General features: G+C 38.9%; 1 protein-coding gene across 6 annotated transcripts in view; it reads right to left on the bottom strand.

Moving 5' to 3' along the window:
* LOC129762023 (uncharacterized) overlaps positions 1–20,651 on the bottom strand; it is a 74,411-nt gene extending 53,760 nt beyond the window's left edge. For 3 of the 6 annotated variants that reach the window (XM_055759980.1, XM_055759976.1, XM_055759977.1), the window contains exon 1: positions 20,092–20,651. Coding sequence is in view for 2 of the 6 variants with exons in the window: in XM_055759976.1 (XP_055615951.1) it covers positions 20,092–20,116 (25 nt within the window). In the remaining 4 variants the exon portion in view is untranslated. Of the gene's footprint in view, positions 1–19,789 lie in introns of all 6 variants that reach the window. The other 3 variants (XM_055759978.1, XM_055759979.1, XM_055759982.1) reach the window with 3 other exon arrangements.
* Positions 20,652–20,896: the final 245 nt, after the last annotated feature.

The raw sequence follows: 20,896 nt of genomic DNA, 5'->3' as shown, positions 1-20,896 counted from the left end.
TTTTCCCACTTTTTTTTTCTAAAATGACTTTTTTCAAAAATTCATAATTATTGAAGTAATGGACCAGTAGTTCAAAAATAATTTTTGTATAAAATTGGAAAAATCGATTTTCGAACCACCATAAAATAAAAATGGGCACCCCAATGAAAAAATAAAAAATAATAGGAGGTTGTGTCCAAGATACGACCGTATTGTTGACGTAGAACTACGCTGTTATTTTATATAAGTCGCTTGTTTATAACTTCGGATATTATTCTATAATGCTGTGAAATTTTAGAAACAACTGCTTAGTAGAATAATCTCTGAAATGGTTTTTTCATTGTAGGATCAGTTGACGATAATTGATTGATGATTCATTCTTGCCCTCGCAGAACAATACCCTAGCTGATCGTATGTCGCAATTTATGTCATGTCCATGCATTGAAAATTTACCTTAAACGCTATTCCGGTGGCCTTTTTCGCAATTGACATAGATTCGGCTACAGGCGATTATATACATGTTGCTACCGGCAAACGAAACCTATTCACATACAAAATTCCAGAACGACATCTACGTTCTTGATGACTAAACAAGCGAAATAAACTCTTTTTTTTTAATATCAATAACCTCGAAAAATATAGTATTGCTTCATTATGATCAAGATTAGTGCAAATACAATCCTAGTTGAAGGCAGTTTTGCGACTGGCACGCGAACCCAAATAACTTATAACATTCCAGTACGACATTCAAGATGCTTGGTATTCCCCAAATAATATTTTGGCACACAACCTTACCGTTTGCTTCGCCATAACGTCAGTTTAATGCATTGGTGCAATGTTAAAGGCACCAATGAAGCCCTTATGATGACGGAAAACAAACAATGTTAACTGCTTGGATAAAGACTGAATATTTGCCTCAGCAGGGATTCATTACTAATACCCTAGCACAAATATTTCATTCCCGCTATCTCTCCTCCTTTTTTATATTTATCATTGCGGCTACATAATTTGCACCACCAAGAATCACAGCATCAAAAATTAAGCGATTGTTGCATCGTGACAGGGCCAATGCACACGGGACCAGATACAAATGGGATTTCAGCGTAGAGAAGATGCACCATTTTTACGTACGGGTTGTAAAGCACGCATATACGCACACAAATCTCCATATATCGATGGCTTGAAGCAACTAAATATACAAACATCTATCTCCGTTTTGCGGTCTTCTCAACAGAAGCCTGTTTATATTGCAAATCTAGATTAGCTTAGCTGTCATCCTTTGTGGAGAGCGTTTTCCTACTGTCATGCGAAACCAAATCACTGACAAAATTCCAGAACATTTATTTTCTTGATGAGCTGACAATAGCCTAGCTTGATGATTTCCCACACAATTGTGTAGCTCAGAACATTAATGCAATGGCGTCAGTTTGAGGCAATGATTGCGATGCCAGAGACGTCAGTGAGTGAGTAATTTGGTCGCGTCCACAGCTCAATCCGAAACGAAGACATGTGATGACGCAAAACAAGGAAGAACAAGCGATATTCATTGCTTTGAATACAGAAAGTTTGCCTTCCTTCCTTGCCTTCAAAAAGGCCCTCGGAAAACTTCACTTTATTCATAGTATTACCCCTCCAGCCTCACTGTCTTGAGGAAGCCGTCCGGCTCGCCCAGCAACGATATTCAGTCGATTTCCTCACGAAGAATGAAAGTTTGCCTCGGCGAGATCCACTGTTTATACTCTAGGCAAATATTCCCCTTCGTTTTTCTTCTTTTTATTTGTTCACGGAGACTTTACATCTTACGATTTCCCCTTCGTTGCTCGTCGATAAGTTGCTCGTTATTGACAGCTCTGTTCAGGAAAGCACACAAATGAACAGAACAAATGTACGTGGAAATAGGAATGCTTCCAATTTTCATTATTTTAAACTATATACACACTATGGGATTATAATGAATTCAAACAAATCTTAGGGAATTTCCGATTCGTTTGGTATGTAGATCGCCAAAGTCCGTTCGCGGCAAAAATAGTTACGTTAATTTTATTTCATAAAAACGTGACCTATTTTCTGATTTGGCACCCTTAATGAAAGACGTAGTTCTACGTCAAAAAAATCGTGTCTAATATTTTGCGAAAAGGAATAAAACTACTACTTTTCACGAAAATCTGAGAACCACTACATCAGATTGGCATGGAATGACCATCAAAATGGTTGCGAACACATGTAAAGAACTATTTTCGTGTGAAGATGTTTGAAAAAAAATCACCTAACATCTCTATTCGTGACTACGAAGCGAAGTGGCAGTTTGTGTGCGCGAAGCATATACGATGGTGGATTACCGCGAGAGATAAACACGTAATTTTAACATAAAAACATATAGCAATTGAATGGTAAAGTATGCTTTGTAACCAGTTCGATACATTGCGGTTTGGTTTGGAACCCTTCCTGAAAGACGTAGTTCTACAGCAAAACCATCAATAACCTTGAGTAGAATTGAGATATTGACAAGTTTTGCATCGCAAAATGTTGTTCTTCATAAGCTCTAAAAGCTGTACGAAGACAATTTTGATGTAGAAATTAAAATATAAAAATTAGAACAAAAAAACATTTTTTCATAGTCACCCTAATGCAACTTAAGCTTAAGCCTTTGAGACTGCGTATACAATATGAACATCCAAAGCTCCAAGGCTCTAGAATTAATTTTTCGCACTACTAAACACTTCACGGACATACAATGCCTTGCTGTTCTATACTGCGCTCTTGTTCGCTCAATTTTAGAGTACGCTTCGATTGTCTGGGCTCCATTCTACCAGAATAAAGGGTGTGTCACATCAAATTGCATCACGGAAAAAACGCTGTAGAAATTCGCCCAGTAGACCGATCCTTTTGAAAATTTTAGACAGTAAAATAAAAACTATTAAACAACTTTTGGCCTTTTCTCTTTATTCATACTTCGAGCCCAAGCCCGTATGCTCGCACCTTCCTCTTTACCCCGTCCATAAGGTTCTGTACAACGTCAGGTTGTAGTTTTTTTTTTAACAGAAATCCATTTTCTCTTGAAGTCCGCCTCCGATTTGACAACTTTTGGGTTCTTCCGGAGGGCCTGCTTCATAATCGCCCAATATTTTCTATTGGGCGAAGCTCCGGCGCGTTGGGCGGGTTCATTTCCTTTGGCACGAAGGTGAACCCGTTGGCTTCGTACCACTCCAACACGTCCTTTGAATAGTGGCACGAAGCGAGATCCGGCCAGAAGATGGTCGGGCCCTCGTGCTGCTTCAATAGTGGTAGTAAGCGCTTCTGTAGGCACTCCTTAAGGTAAACCTGCCCGTTTACCGTGCCGGTCATCACGAAGGGGGCGCTCCGCTTTCCGCAAGAGCAGATCGCTTGCCACACCATGTACTTTTTGGCAAACTTGGATAGTTTCTGTATGCGAATCTCCTCCGGAACGCTGAATTTGTCCTCTGCGGAGAAGAACAACAGGCCCGGCAGCTGACGAAAGTCCGCTTTGACGTAGGTTTCGTCGTCCATTCCCAGGCAATGCGTCTTCGTCAGCATTTCGGTGTACAGCTTCCGGGTTCGCGTCTTCCCCACCATGTTTTGCCTTTCGTCGCGGTTAGGAGCCTTCTGAACCTTGTATGTACGCAGGCCCTCCCGCTGCTTGGTCCGTTGGACGAATGAACTTGACAAATTCAGCTTATTGGCGACATCCCGGACCGAACTTCTCGTATCACGTCTAAACTGCTTAACTACGCGCTTGTAATCTTTTTCACTGACGGAGCATCCATTTTTGCCGTTCTTCACCTTCCGGTCGATGGTTAGGTTCTCGAAGTATCGTTTTAGTACTCTGCTGACCGTGGATTGAACGATTCCCAGCATCTTACCGATGTCCCGATGTGACAACTCCGGATTCTCGAAATGAGTGCACAGGATTAATTCACGACGCTCTTTTTCGTTCGACGACTTTTTTCCAAATTTACGAAAAATTGACAGTGAAGCATGGCCAACGTGATCTATACACTCTATACACTTCCGTGATGCAATTTGATGTGACACACCCTTTACAACGATCTTTCATTTTCAAACCTCCCTTTACAACGATTTGTTTCAAACCTCCGCAACAAATTTTTTCAAGCAATCTCGAATGTAATTAGGTGAAGATAATTAGTTATGTAGCTCATATCATTAGGGTTCAATATCAACCTGTTGATAAATTGTTTAATGGATAAAAAATGAGAAACTAAACACCAGATGGTTTGAAAACATCAATCCCAACAGATGTAAGCACTATATTATCGTCTCTGTTTATTAGAAATTCCATGAACTTGTCGAAAGTTCTTCCGAAGTACATAAAAAACTTCCGTATGAACATTTGATTTCGATCAGGGCAGATATCTGATTTTTTTAAGTTGATATTTTCATTACTCAAAAGAAGCTAAAGTAACAGTTCGACTGAAGTTGGTGAATTGTCAGTGAAACAACTTTTTTTTTTGCAAAATTCAATTATATTATTCAATATAATTGCCTTCGAGGGTGACACAGCGATTATAGCGATCTTGCAACTTTTCGATACCATTTTTATAGTACTTTTTCGGTTTCTCTTGCGTTACTTATTGCGGTCAAAAACCGCATTTTTAGTGTTAAGTAATTTGTGTACCACGCTAATGTAGTGATAGGAAAGATCGGCCGAATACTTCAATCGATATTCTATTCTATAAAATACGTCAACATTCAGAATAACTTAACTGTTTTCCACACTTCCTTATGGACATATTTCAAATACCAATGTCCTAGAGCAACCAAAAATCTCTCCTGAAATGCACAGAGGCTTGCAAAAAAAATAACACATGCCTCCAATCGCTTGAACTGTGTGTCTAGCGTTTGCGGGGATACTCTTTCCGATCAAACCACGCCGATCGCAGGAAAGTCAAAATAGATCCAGATTTCGTTCTATTGTCTGAGTCATTTTTCCGCACACGCACATCACACACACACATACACACACAAACATTCAAACGTCCTTGAAAAATGGTCATAAATTTGGTTTCTGGCTGGCGGTTTTCTTTTTCGGACTTTGTTTTTGCTACACCCGCTTCGCCGCAACCTTCCGATTTGAGATGAAAAAAACGCCGAATACACTGATGCGTGGGTTAGACGTCTAACCCGATGCCGACGGTGTGGGACTGCTTTTTTTGCTCTCTTTCTATGATCGAGGATAGCATAAATGTTTTTTTTTTGTTTTGCCATTAATTATGGGCCAGGCGTCTCCTCCGGATTTTTCCTATCGCGGAGGCGCACGGTGCAAGGCCTGAAAATTTCGAAACTCAAAGATGAAAATTACATTTTTACTTCTTCCTTTCTCTTCAACCAGCATCAATTTCGATTGTATGTATCCATTACGCATACTGAAACACCGATTCTTCAATGTTGATCAGTGCTGAAAATATTCACGTTCACAACATTCAAATACGACGAATTTCAGCCTGCCTTGTATTGATAACCTACTGCTCAAGAGAGAGTCGATAAATATGGAACAACAATATCAATGAACACCAGTGGAATGAACAGCAAACATCAGCTTGCCATGAAGTTCATTTTTCATTTGCATCTTCATTTTGTTCATGATATTCGTAACGTCGAAATTGAAGATCGTTGCGTGTGAAAATCAAATTTCAACGTCAACCAATTCAACGTCAACCAATTGAGAGTAAAATCGATAACACAAAATTCTTGGTTTTTGGCGACTTCGGCAATGGAATGTATAGTATAACCCTTGATATGTTTTATGAATCTACTCCCGATTGGCCGGAAATGTCATACACCCCCAATTAGATGGGCAATGGGTGACAATAACAGACGAGCGAAAAACGAACATAATCTTGTTTTGATTTCTAGTTTAATGATACTGGCTGTAAAGGCTGATTTAGACGATGCCAGTCAGCGCTCTAGTTGAAGTATCCAGTGAACAGAGAACAGACACTCTGTTCAAGTTACTTTTACCAGTATCGAACAAGTAATTGGCCTCTAACTTGAACAGAGTGTCTGTTCTCTATTCACTGGATAATTCAACTAGAGCGATGGCTGGCATCGTCTAAATCAGCCTTAAATAACCTAATTAATGATACTGGCAATGATATAAAACCCCTACGATATGGGTATTAGATGAAAGGGCAGAAGTCGAATATCGTATTCCGATGCCATTTTGGAAAAGAAGATGATGGCTTCCGGTTTATTGAAAACATTGAGCTAAATGGCGGTAGCAAAAGAGCATAGAAAGCGGAAACGGAAACGAACCTGACCTCTCACGCTAAAGGTAACGAGTTCAATTCTCACTCTCGACATTTTTCCAAAAATGTAAGTAAAGTGACGAACCAGCCAAAAAGTGTTGAAAGTCACTATAATACAGTATAAAAAATGAACGAAACTCAACGCCGTTCAACGCTAAACCTCACTCAGCCGGTCAACACCGCACAACGGTCAACGCTCAACGAAAACTAATGTTGCCTTTTCCGGATTCCTGGTTCTTTCTTCTTTTCTAAATATGAAAATAAAACACGATTTCAATAAAAAAAAATCACTGCGAGCGATGAAGATCAACTCAATGTTCGTGATAATCACCTGAAATTATTGACAGTAATGAAAGTGCCTGAATGCAGGCTTTCATTCATGCTGTTTCAATATAACAGACAAAGTTCACGCGTCTCGACTCTTGTGTTATACTCATTATAACAGATATGGTGTTGAGTGTCAACAGAAGAGAATTCATCCGACACTGGGAAATAGCTAATTTCTTCATTCGTGAATAGATTTTGATAATTTGTGGCACTGATTTTGATCTTTTCTGCTGTCTTTTGCTCTCAAAATAAAAGCCGACGCTTTCGCCTGACGATTGAAACTGCTCAAATGGGTTATATTCATTCTAATTCGAATGAGCTGAGCATAACTTGATAACACTCAACCTACCGATGTTTCATGTTTACCTATTCCTACCCTTCTTGAAAATTATACATAAATCACTATGTATAGCGAAAAATGTATTGTTATGGTACATGAAAAAAACTTTTTTTAGTCACAATTGTTTATTCATTAAATTAAAAAAAATATAATACGGAAAAAAAAGGTTCTTCAATTGAATCCTAAATTTACAAAATAAATATGTGATAACTTAAATCAACGCATATTTAATAAACTATTGGATTCACGAAGGCTCATCTTCCACACACATATTTGTTGTATTTGAAATAGATGTTTGTAGTTTTGCTTTCTTTGAAGAAACCTATTTGTGACGTTTCTACTTTTTTCGCACTGGTAAACGAGAATCCGAACTAAAATTTGCTATCACTTATTTTTCTTCCTGATACTCTTGTTGAAAAACTTCAGCTGTCATAAATTTGTATTCACCTGTTGTTTCTCTGTATAATATCCATGGGTTAATTCCAGCCAAGTCAAGAATAAAGGGTGTGTCACATCAAATTGCATCACGGAAAAAACGCTGTAGAAATTTAATTTTTCGGAATTATATCTTCAGCTTTCGCTTATAATCAGATAAGAGTGTATAGATCACGTTGGCCATGCTTCACTGTCAATTTTTCGTAAATTTGGAAAAATGTCGTCGAACGAAAAAGAGCGTCGTGAAATAATCCTGTGCACTCATTTCGAGAATCCGGAGTTGTCACATTGGGACATCGGTAAGATGCTGGGAATCGTCCAATCCACGGTCAGCAGAGTACTAAAACGATACTTCGAGAACCTAACCATCGACCGGAAGGTGAAGAACGGCAAAAATAGATGCTCCGTCAGTCACAAGCGCGTAGTTAAGCAGTTTAGACGTGATCCGAGAAGTTGGGTCCGGGATGTCGCCAATAAGCTGAATTTGTCAAGTTCATTCGTCCAGCGGACCAAGCAGCGGGAGGGCCTGCGTACATACAAGGTTCAGAAGGCTCCTAACCGCGACGAAAGGCAAAACATGGTGGGGAAGACGCGAGCCCGGAAGCTGTACACCGAATTGCTGACGAAGCCGCATTGCCTGGTAATGGACGACGAAACCTACGTCAAAGCGGACTTTCGTCAGCTGCCGGGCCTGTTGTTCTTCTCCGCAGAGGACAAATTCAGCGTTCCGGAGGAGATTCGCAAGCAGAAACTATCCAAGTTTGCCAAAAAGTACATGGTGTGGCAAGCGATCTGCTCTTGCGGAAAGCGGAGCGCCCCCTTCGTGATGACCGGCACGGTAAACGGGCAGGTTTACCTTAAGGAGTGCCTACAGAAGCGCTTACTACCACTATTGAAGCAGCACGAGGGCCCGACCATCTTTTGGCCAGATCTCGCTTCGTGCCACTATTCAAAGGACGTGTTGGAGTGGTACGAAGTCAACGGGGTCACCGCGCCGGAGCTTCGCCCAATAAAGAAATATTGGGCGATTATGAAGCAGGCCCTCCGGAAGAACCCAAAAGTTGTCAAATCGGAGGCGGACTTCAAGAGAAAATGGATTTCTGTTCAAAAAAAACTACAACCTGACGTTGTACAGAACCTTATGGACGGGGTAAAGAGGAAGGTGCGAGCATACGGGCTTGGGCTCGAAGTATGAATAAAAATAAAATGCCAAAAGTTGTTTAATAGTTTTTATTTTACTGTCTAAAATTTTCAAAAGGATCGGTCTACTGGGCGAATTTCTACCGTGATGCAATTTGATGTGACACACCCTTTATTGACGGAAGAGGGGCGGAAAATAATAAAGACATTCAGTGAACAAAAGTTTTATAACCGCTCGATCTTAACAAAAATTGGTCGATCTGAGAAAGTGGTACGGATTTTCTTTCAATAGTGCCTAAAAAAATGGATATAACGACCAACAAATGGGAACACCAAAGTTACTTTGCGTCTTAAAGATCGAATAAGACACGAAGCAACCAGGAAACGATGTCCTGCTCATACATTAAGGCAGAATCGGTTGTTCCAGTAACGAAGAGGCATGTTGCGCGCATCTTGAATGAGTCTCCAAACATAATGTGGAAGAAACCTCAAGGGAAGCCGAAACTGACCGCCACCTATAAGCAGAACCATCTCATTTTCGCCCGGCAATACATGGAATCGAAACTAGAATGGAGAAATGTTGTATTTTCCGGCGAAAAAAGTTCAATTTGAATGGTCCGGACTGTTACAGTTGCTATTGGTACAATTAAAGTCAACGGCATGTCGTGAGATCGAAGCAAAACTTTGGTGGCGGAAGTTTGACAGTGTGGGGAGCCGTTTCCTATCACTGTAAGCTTCTCATTTGTTTCATTTTCACCCGAATGAACTTCGAAAAGTATCTTTAATAACTGGAGGACGTTTTGATTGGCCATATTGAGAATAACGCTACCGAGGATGTCGTTTTGACGTAGGACTACGTCTTTCATTTCTATACCGGGGTGTAAAATCAAAGATTCGAAAACGAAAGCGTTACACCGGAGACCGAGATTTTGAGCGTTAATAGCTCCTAAACAACTGAACGAAATGGTATGATAAACACTTCATTCGAAAGATAAAATGTCTACGCGTTCTATACTTGTTACTTTCTGATCCAAAAACTTGTTTCAATAGTCTTAAATTTGCTTTCAAAACAGGCTATTGAAATCACCAATCGGTATATAAGCGAGCGCCGCTCGGAAATTCACTCAGTTCTAATTGAACAGCGATTGGAGCATGTTGTCGCTGTTGTGGTGAAGCTCTTCGTTTATCATGAAAGCGCGGATGAACGGTGTAACCAAGAGCCTGTTTGTGCACCCTAGGCCAGCAGGGAATCCATCAGGAGGAGAGTGATGCCACAAACGTTTCCCCGGGAAGACATCGCTACACACACATACACGCGCGGAATTCTTTCCGTTTGGATGCCATTCAGCATTGAGAAAGTTCCGGAAAGATCTAATCTTTTCTGGAAAATAATCTGCCAGTTCCTCTGGGAATTTAAAAATACATTCATGTGAAAGAGTTTATTTGAATGTTTTCTATCCATGTAACACTGTGACCAAATACATTTGGTTTTGTGATTTTTCAATCAATCGCAATTAACAGGATAGCTTCAGAAGATTATTCTTCTCCATCAGTAGGATATTTCCGTATCCAATATTGTATGCGCCCGCAATCGATTATTGCTCAGTCACCGAAAGTTCCGAGCTCAGAGAGTTCATTCCCCTCTAGTTTGCCTTCCAAATTGCCATCGTAAACCACACCTTCTCTCGATTCAATCACACACAAAAAGCATACTTAAGCGATATTCTGTTGGTGAGACCCATTCATTCTTTGTGTGGACACAGACTGGACAACATCGTTGCTGGACGAGCTGGACGGCGAGGGATCGAGTGCCTTTCTCAAGGCAAGAGGGTGGAGGTGGTAGCGCTGGAGTAAATAGAGTAGAGTTTTCAAAGGGCCTTTCTCAAGGCTAGAGACGAATGAACTGCAAAAGTTTAAAGTCTCTATAATACAAGACCTTCCTTTTTTGAGACACATTCATTTTTCGTGAGGACATCGACAAGACAACATCGTTGCCTAACGTGCTGGAGGAGGTGAACGGCGAAGGATCGACACATACACGCGCAGAATTCTTTCCGTTTGGATGCCATTCAGCATCGAGAAAGTTCCGGAAAGATCTAATCATTGCTGGAAAATAATCTGCCAGTTCCTCTGGGAATTCAAAAATACATTCATGTGAATGAGTTTATTTGAATGTTTTCTATCCGTGTAACACTGTGACCAAATATTTTTCAATCAAGTACTATTAACAGGTGGTTATCGAGTTAGTATTAACCACTGGTGGGCTTCCAGTATCTAATATCTAATCGTTGCTGGAAAATAATCTGCCAGTTCCCCTTGGAATTGAAAATTACATTCAAGCGAAAGAGTTTATTTTAATGTTTTCTATCCATAAAATATCCATATAATACATTTGGGTTTGTGATTTGTCAATCAAGTACAGTTAGCAGGTTAGCTTCTGAAGATTATTCTTCAGAACAAGGTTTTTCGTATCCTATATTGGATGCATAAAAACTTGTGCCTCCAACGTAACGCTCTCGTTTTCGAAGTCCCCCAAATATTCATTTATTCATTCATTCAGAATGGATTTAGATTCAACTTCGAACAAATGATCTCTAAATCAACGATAGTCCTACGTCACCCTCGCGGTTATACCATAGATATAACCCACTTCCTGTTTTTTCAGCAGGATTATGCATAGATCCACGTTTCCAAGCAATCGAAGGCATGGTTTGCCGAGAAGGACATTCCGCTTCTTGAATGACCTGCTGGCAGTCGATTGCAATCCCATAGAGAACCTATGGAGAATCTTGGCCGAGATGGTCTATGCAAACGGATGACAATTTGACAACATTTCCAGTCTCAAGGCAGTAATTCAGGAGTGTTGGGCTATAATCAATATGGCAACACTTTAAAAGCTGTCCGACTCAATGCCAAACCGAGTTTTCAAAGTGATCCGAAATGGAGGTGGACATACTAAATATTAGCTACCGATTGGACTCGAAATTTACCGCACAAATTTTCTTTTATTGAAATTTTAGGATGCGGCAAAATCTCACCAATGTAATATAAGATAATTGCCAATATCGAACACAATTATCAATTTGATGTGAAAAACTAAAAAGTAAAAACATGTTATTTTTATATAGAGAAAACATATTTGAAATGGAAAAGGTAATTTTGTTTTATAATTTTTACTTTCTGAGTGTTTATTCATCCCAATGCGAATTTTAATTGGACTAACAACATCTAATACTATATGTATGCATATGGGAAATCATTTCTTCGAATATTTCTTCACTTTTCCAACTTTTTCTCGCCGCATGAACATTCCTTGGGTGAAAATGAACACAACAAAACAGAGAGCTTAAATCGAACGACCCGTTCTCGAGCGGAAACACACCTTGGTTTTTTTTTATGAAAATTGAAATAAATCGTTTCATATATCAAGTCATTTTTAACACAACTGCTACCATATACAATTTTACAATTACACTTAAGCTAAATTTTTCACAATACACGATCGGTCGTTGATATGAAATTTCATGAAGCAACCAACATTAAAGTTTCAAATTTAAATTTTATGTGCTAGAATTAATTGTATCACTCGGGGGAATTTTTATGTAGCAAATAGGGTGCAATATAAAAATGCCCCCGATTTGCATATATTGCAATGCTGATTTCCCTCGGCTACCTTGGTTTTGATGTCTCTGTTAGGGAACACATTTCGGTAGGAACAAAAGTTCCCCCTACTTTCATGTATTAGCAATGCCGATGTCCCCAAGGCAGCTTGGTTTTGATGTCTCTGTTAGGGAACCACCGCATGTGTCGTCAATTTCGACCAATTAGAAGTGGATATTGCCGTTAGGATAGGGATTGAGATTTATCAATTGTTTGATAGTTAGTTTCATGACATATAATATTTTATTCAATATAAATAATTGTTATGGAGTGCCGAAATCGATCGACGTAAAAATTTCTTCAATCCATCATGAAATGACTGAGCAATAAGCGTTTTAAATTGGACAATTTTCACGTTGTGCTCGATTTTCGATTTCCAATTTGTACTCCAATATGTTTCGATGAAAATAAACAATAATAGTCTTTTATGAACAAAACTGTACAAAGTATTAACTTATTTTTAAAAATATTGATGAAAAATAGGGTGCGGCTAAACAAATGTCTACCACTGTATCATATGAATGTTTGCACGGGTCAAATGACCCGTTGCGGTAGTTAGGACAGATTACATATATTTCTCAGTAAAAAAATTACAAGAGAGGAATAAACACTGAAAAATACATTCGATGTATGTTTTAAAAAAAGTAGGGTAGGCAAATTATGTTGTGACAATAGGTCGTATGAATAAAAAAAAAGTATTTACTTATTCTGCCCGTTTCCAAGTAAAGTAAACTTTCCTAGTATTTACCTGAATCCGTATGAATAAAAGTTTACTTTACTAATTTGATTTTCGAATTCGAACATAGTTTTTACTTTGTCAAACATCTATCAACTGATTGTTTAGGTTTCGTTTCAAAACGTTTTGTTTTTTTGGGCAAAGCGTGAATTCGCGATGAAAAAGGAATAGTGTCGACGTCTGGTGGCGACTTTCAATTAGGGACCATAGTTTGGGTCCCTATCTCGTTAGTAATACCTGTAATACCTATCATATTAGAAGACACGAAGCCAGTTTTCAAATTTGAATGAAAATGTTCACATCATGTTATTTAGTCACTTAAAACACTTTTTTCCGACTTTTATTTAACCCTTTGTCTATTCATTTCCAACATCATTACTGAAACTTTTCACTATAATATAAAGTTGTCTTCAAAAACAATATTCGTACAACATTTTTTCACCACCTGCAAACAAAAGTGTTTTTCATTTAAACAGAATGCCAAATTGGTACGGAAAGGTTATTTTTCATTCATAATTTAAATTTTTAAAACGTGTTCATTTCGCCTGAAAATCAACCAATTTTTTTACGCTCCCCTAAACTAGTAAACGAAGCTCAATGCCATCAATGCGGATCGTTAACTTGTTTAGCTTCAAGCGCAAGATAGCAGCATGAAACATAAATCGGATATGACATCAAAACGAATGATAGTGTTTTCAGATCCAAAGTATGCTCATGAGCATACTTGATAATAACGAAGTAAATACTTGGTGATTCATACGAAATCAGCTAAACATCCATTTTCGAAAAGTAAATACTTTGTTGTTTCTTTCATTCATACCAAACGTAGTAAAAACTTAATCTCACTGCTCGACTGCTCGAATGAAGTAAAGTAAAGGTGAATTTTGTTTTTATTCATACGGCCTAATGTTATTTGCAAGAAATTTTTGACTATATGCTTGAAATGGGTCATTTGTCCGCTCGTGGTAGGTTTAGTGTTAAAAATGATGCCCAAAAAAGATGAACGAACACTCAAGGATATCCAAAACAGAGAAAACGGATAAACGGTAGTGAGCAGCATAATTATATCTACTGTACCAGACGTCATGGGGCCTGTTCTCAATCCAATAGGTACGAAAATATCGTCAGAAAACATGACTCTGCGAACAGTTCATAGACAAAAGTTGATGTTTTGCTATGATGTTTACTGTTCACTGTGTAATAGTTTTATATTCGACCACTTGGTTCAAACCCACTAGCGGGCTTGATATCAGAAACAAACAACTGTTCTCGATCATTCCAATGTATTGTTTATATTACACTTAAAAGGACTAATAAAGTGGAACGGAGTGAGTTAGAAGATGACAGCCAAACTCTGAAGTTCTGATTTATAATTTGAAAGAAAATTAAAGTGGCGACGAGGATAAAAGTGGAAAGTGAAAGTGAAAGTGAAATTTGGTAGCAGTGTTTCATCTTGTCACCAGAGTTTGGGGCAAAATTTGTCGATTGAGCGATTTGTTGATGGTTGCTGTTTGTGCTCCTGTGGTTGCTGGTATCTGCTGCTGTTGCTGGTTTTTGCTGCTTTTGCTGAGTGTTTTTGCCTGCCCGAGCCAGATTTTGGTCGGTCGATTCGATTCTCTTTGATTGAACAACAGAAAATAAGGTACGTGCACCCATTTTTGGTCAATGATAAAAATAAAAGAAGTTCCCTTAATTTATTATCAATTTTTTGGAAACACATATATTTAGAAGCAATTATATTCAGACGTTTTGGTTTTTGCACTCATTGATTCATTTTATTGTACTATCAGATTAACAATGCCGCTAATAGGCTCCATTGAAGCGTATATTCCTGGTTCAACCAGTTTCGCGCAATATGTTGAGCAAATCGAATGGATCTTTAAGATTAATAAAATACCAGTGGAGGAGAAAATTGCATATTTCCTTGCGCTGTGTGGAAGAGAAACATTCAGTGAGCTAAAGCTATTACATCCAGGTGTAGATTTATCTACTCTGACTTATGAGGCCATTATTGATTCGTTAAAGCGACGGTTTGACAAGGCAGATACAGATATGTTTCAGAGATACAAATTTTATATTATGATGCAGGGAGAATCTGAAACAGCAGAAGATTTTATTCTTAAAGTAAAATTACAAGCAGAAAGCTGCGAGTTTGGTGCGTTTAAGGAAACTGCCATTAGAGATAAATTAGTAATGGGCGTTTTAGACAAGCAGGTTCAGCAAAGACTGATTGAAGAGGAAGAATTAACTTTGGCTAAAGCTGAAAAAATTATTGTCAACAGAGAAGTTGCTGGCGTACGCACAAGAATGATGAACGATAATAGACTAACAGTAGTGGCGAAAGTAGACAGCAGCAAGCGGAAGGTTTACAGTTCACATCGTCCCAGAAGCCGAGAAAGGATAAATAGACATGATGAAAGCAGGAGTAGTAGTCGTAGTAGGTCGTTTTCCAGCCAAAGAAAATCATACTTTTGCAATTTTTGCAACAAGAAGGGGCACACAAAAAAATATTGCTACGAACTGAAAAGAAAAAAAAAGATGCATGTCAAATTTGTGGATGATACTGAAGTTTCTCCGGCTCAAACTGCTAGCAGGACTGATTATTTTAAACGTCTGAAAGAGGATCTTAAAGACAGCGGGTCCGAATCAGAAGAAAATTGTATGAAACTGTCTTCTGCCAAGCATCTGAATGAGCCCTGTTACATAGAAGTCTTTATCGAAAATAGGAAAACGCGCATGGAAGTTGATTGTGGTTCTGCTGTTAGCGTTATTGACGAACAGGAATATAATAGTCGATTTGGACATATAATGCTGGAATCATACAACAATCGCCTTGCCGTTGTGGATGGAGCTAAATTGGAAGTTTTAGGAAGCATTTTGGTATCTGTAAGCATAAATGGAATTAGTGAGCACAATATGGAATTGGTGGTTTTGAAAAATAATAAGAAATTGCGCAGAATTACTCCACTTTTTGGCAGAAAATGGCTCGATTTGTTCTTCCCGGAATGGCGTACGCCATTTTCTTGTGCGAGGATAAATCAGATCTCGGAGAGGGAGATTGAAAGTACAGTGGAAAATGTGAAGAGTAAGTTTAATCACATTTTCAAAAAGAGCTTTTCTGATCCTATAGTTGGGTTTGAAGGAGACTTAATTCTGAAGGAAGATAGACCTATTTTCAAGAAAGCCTATCAAGTTCCCTTGAGGCTCAGACAAAAAGTTATTGAACATCTTGAACTTTTAGAAAGAGATGGAGTGATTAAGCCTATAGAGGCAAGTGAGTGGGCTTCGCCTGTTGTGGTTATTGTAAAAAAAGATCAAGGAATTCGTTTGGTAATTGATTGCAAGGTTTCAATCAACAAGATGATCGTATCTAATACTTATCCTTTGCCAAATGCTCAGGACCTTTTTGCTTCTTTGGCGGGTGCTAAGGTTTTCTGTTCATTAGACCTTGCTGGAGCATATACTCAGTTGAAGTTATCAAAAAAATCGCAGAAATTTATGGTAATCAATACTCTTAAAGGTCTCTACACTTATACAAGACTACCACAAGGTGCATCATCCAGCGCTTCGATTTTTCAAAAGGTTATGGATCAAATTTTGAATGGTTTACCTTTAGTATTTTGTTATTTAGACGACGTTTTAATTGCCGGGATTGACTATGAAGACTGTAAAAAAAATCTTTATTTGGTTTTAGACCGTCTTTCTAAAGCTAACATAAAAGTGAATCTAACAAAATGCAATTTTTTTGTAAAATCATTGCCTTACCTGGGACACATTATTTCAGATAAAGGATTAATGCCATGTCCGCAAGAGGTAGAAACTATTCGTGCAGCGAAACCACCACGAAACGTTTCAGAATTAAAGGCATTTTTGGGACTTTTGAACTTTTACGGAAAGTTCATCCCCCATTTGTCATCCCGTTTGAGTTGTCTTTACAGATTACTGCAAAAGGAAGTTCAGTTTTATTGGTCTAGCGAATGTCAGAAAGTCTTTGATGAATGCAAGAATTACCTTTTGAATGAAAATCTCTTAGAATTTTTTGATCCAAGAAAACCTGTAGTAGTGGTTTCTGATGCCTCCAGTTATGGTATCGGTGGTGTTATCGCTCATGTGGTTAATGGTATAGAGAAACCAATTTCGTTTGCATCATTTTCTCTTAATAATGCCCAACGCAAGTATCCCATATTACATCTGGAAGCTTTAGCAGTGGTAACCACTATAAAAAAATTTCATAAGTTTCTCTATGGCCAGAAATTTACAGTTTACACTGACCATAAGCCACTCATTGGCATTTTTGGTAAAGAAGGTCGTAATTCAATGTATGTTACCAGATTACAACGCTATGTTATGGAACTTTCAATATATGACTTCGACATAGTTTATCGACCGTCTACAAAAATGGAGAATGCCGATTTTTGTTCGAGATTCCCGCTATCGGACGAAATTCCTCAGTCATTGCAGCGAGAATACATTAAAAACTTAAATTTTTCAACGGATTTTCCCATGGACTATCGACAGATAGCACGAGAGACAGGAAAGGATAAGTTTTTGCAACAAGTGCAGACATTTATCTCAAACGGTTGGCCAGATAGGATTGATACATGTTTCAAGGATATTCGGGCACATTATCAGGATCTTGAATTAGTTGATGGATGTATCTTGTTTCAAGATAGAGTGATTATTCCGAAAGTTTTGCAAAACGTTATTCTGAAAATATTGCACAAAAATCATACAGGGATTTCAAAAGTTAAGCAATTGGCTCGAAGAAGTGTGTATTGGTTTGGGCTAAACAAAGATATTGAAAATTACATCAAATCTTGCCGTACCTGTATAGAGATGTCTATCGTGCCAAAACCTAAGACAAAAAACGCTTGGATACCCACAACACGTCCATTCAGTCGCCTGCATGCTGATTTTTTTTATTTCCAACAAAAAGTATTTTTAATTATTGTTGACAGCTATAGTAAATGGTTAGAATTGGACATAATGCCACAAGGAACCGATTGCAAAAAAGTTCTAAAGAGATTTACAACATTATTTGCACGGTTTGGGTTACCGGATGTGGTTGTTACCGACGGAGGACCTCCTTTCAATTCATCCTCATTCATCAAGTTTCTAGAGAATCAAGGTATAAAGGTTTTGAAGAGCCCTCCGTATAACCCGCAAAGCAACGGACAGGCTGAGAGGATGGTGCGACTAATCAAGGAAGTATTTAAAAAATACTTACTAGACCCACGGATGCAAAAGATGGACACAGAGGAAAAAGTTAACAATTTCCTCTTTAATTACCGTAATACTTGTTTGGGTAATGGTCAATTTCCTTCAGAGCGAGTTTTCACTTTTAAACCAAAAACAGATTTGGATCTCATTAACCCTAAAAAACACTACAAAAAACAATTGACTAATTCACAGCATGATGAAACATACCTTAAAGATCGAACTAATATCTCAGTGCATGATCCTTTTATAAAACTGACACCAGGTGATCCTGTATATTATAAAAACCACAACCCTACTGATATGCGTAGGTGGTTGAGAGCAAAATTTATTAAGCGGCTATCTACAAATATTTTCCAGGTTTCACTCGGCGGTCGATTGTTTTCCGCCCATCGACATCAATTACGTTTGGTGGAAGAGCCTTTTGATCGAAAGTCTACAAGAATTTTATTCGATCAGATCTCACCAGAGTGCCTAGTGAACCAAGATACCGAAAATGATTATCAACAACAGCAGGCAATTCAAAGCGACGAAGAAGATTTTTACGGGTTTGTATCGGACTCCAATTTGTTCGATGCAGCCGTTCGATCCAGCTCAACTAGTGTTCCAAACAGCCCAGTTGAAATCGAACATTCTGAACATAGCCGACAGGAAAGAAAATCCGGAACGCGAAAGCGTAGACACCCTCAGACGTCTCCATTAAGACGATCGAAACGAAGTAAGATCAGTAGTAAACGTAGTGAGTTTGTTTATTTTTGAATATATTAATACTATTGAAATAAGTGATTGTTCTGAGACATCAACGAATTAAGCATAACATTGTAGTATTTTACATTTGAATTTAATCATTCTATCAGAATCTTAAGGGAGGAGAATTGTAATAGTTTTATATTCGACCACTTGGTTCAAACCCACTAGCGGGCTTGATATCAGAAACAAACAACTGTTCTCGATCATTCCAATGTATTGTTTATATTACACTTAAAAGGACTAATAAAGTGGAACGGAGTGAGTTAGAAGATGACAGCCAAACTCTGAAGTTCTGATTTATAATTTGAAAGAAAATTAAACACTGTAAACAAATCGACGATTTTGGGAGCTTAGTAGCGTTTGAATTTTTGATAATCGATTTCCTCGCAGTCCGGGACCTACGATCAACAAACGCGCAAATTAATCTCCAGCATTCACTCGCTCCCGATGAAACATCCGGTATTCACGACTGTAAACAGAGTGATACCACGTAAGCAGCAACGATGACACCCAACTCAAAGTGCGATCGGTTTGAGAATATATCTTCTTTTTTATGTTCATTTATTTTGTCACTCGAAAAAAAATTTAAACTGCTACTTCTGAACACGTTCTTGGGAGATCAAAGGAATTTGAATTGCGAATTGTTGATCCATCTCGCACGCTAGAAAAACATAACAATCATCTACAAAAGAAAACGCCATAAAACATACAGGTTGTCCCCGCGATCTCCAACTGTTCTGCCACCACCTACAGACTTTCGATCACGATCAATTTTTCTGCACTTTTTCTCGACCTCAACATCAACGTCGCCGCCAAGCTAGACACTTTGTCCCCACCGATTATTTCCGTTCAATTCCCGGTCAGTCCGAATGGTCACGAACGGAAATCGAGAAGCAAAAAATGCACACGGAACCACTTTACCTATTCCCGTCCTCACACAAAAGCACTTGTCGATTTTCTTCTCGTTGTTCTCGCTCGCTTGCCTGCAGTTTTCTGCTTTATTTTCACGCTGTTGATGTTTTCTCGAAAAAAAATTTACGAATTTCAATTTATTTCCACTTTTTTTTTCTTTTCACCAACACTCTTGGCCTCTTTTTTCTCGTTCGCTCTTTTCTGCCGTAAAGTGCTACATTCTCCCCCAGCCGACCGAACCAGACTTTTGGGATTGCCGAAAAATACCTTTCAAGTTTTATCACTTTTTTGCGCAATGAAAATTTTCGTACCATTCGCCGGAGCGTACATCACCATCTGCACCAATAAATCCAACGCTCAATCTGTTTCCTCCGTCGTCCGCGCGCGCACTCTAACCGACTATGGTCTATGGTTGGACATACTTCGCAGTGAAAATTCGGTATTTCGGGAAAACCGCTCCAAACGATCTCGATCGCACCTCGGTGGAAACTGCTACACCATCGCTCGGACTGAAGCTGTTGCACTCACATTTCGCTTCGCATCTAATTCTTCTATTAAACATCCCCCCCCGATTGTGTGATCATCCGTGACGGAGAATCCTCCGGTGAAAAATTCACAACGTCTTCGTTAGGCACACGCACACGCGCTGCACGATCGTTTGCACGACGCGACACGGTTCGAAGAACACGACGGGTTCTCTCTGTCCAACGGTTAGGATCTCCGTTCCGAACAAGTGGAAGATTGCTTGCAGGCAAATCCCTATACGTGTACACAAACGCACACACACAACGGAGGCGAAATTTAGACAAGGAAGATCAGGAGAAGGAGGAAGGAGCGGATTTTTCCCGTTTATAAAATACGTCCGCACGTCGGAGCCACACTCGATCGACTGTTGATCGCGACGGCGGTGCACAAAAAGAGCGCACGATCGGGAAAATCGCCAGTGAAAACGCTTCAGCTCGTGATCGTGCAAAAATTAGTGAGAACTGGGTCCGAGTGAAGACATTAATCGCGAGCGAGAGAGAGAGAGAGAGAGAGAGAGAGAGAGAGAGAAAGAACATCACAGAGGTTTTCCACGTTTCCACTTACTTTTAGTGGAACATTGTTTGTTTACTC

Source organism: Toxorhynchites rutilus, chromosome 1 (assembly GCF_029784135.1).
Source record: "Toxorhynchites rutilus septentrionalis strain SRP chromosome 1, ASM2978413v1, whole genome shotgun sequence".
NCBI lineage: Eukaryota > Metazoa > Arthropoda > Insecta > Diptera > Culicidae > Toxorhynchites > Toxorhynchites rutilus.
This window is presented reverse-complemented; position numbering and strand designations above follow the sequence as displayed.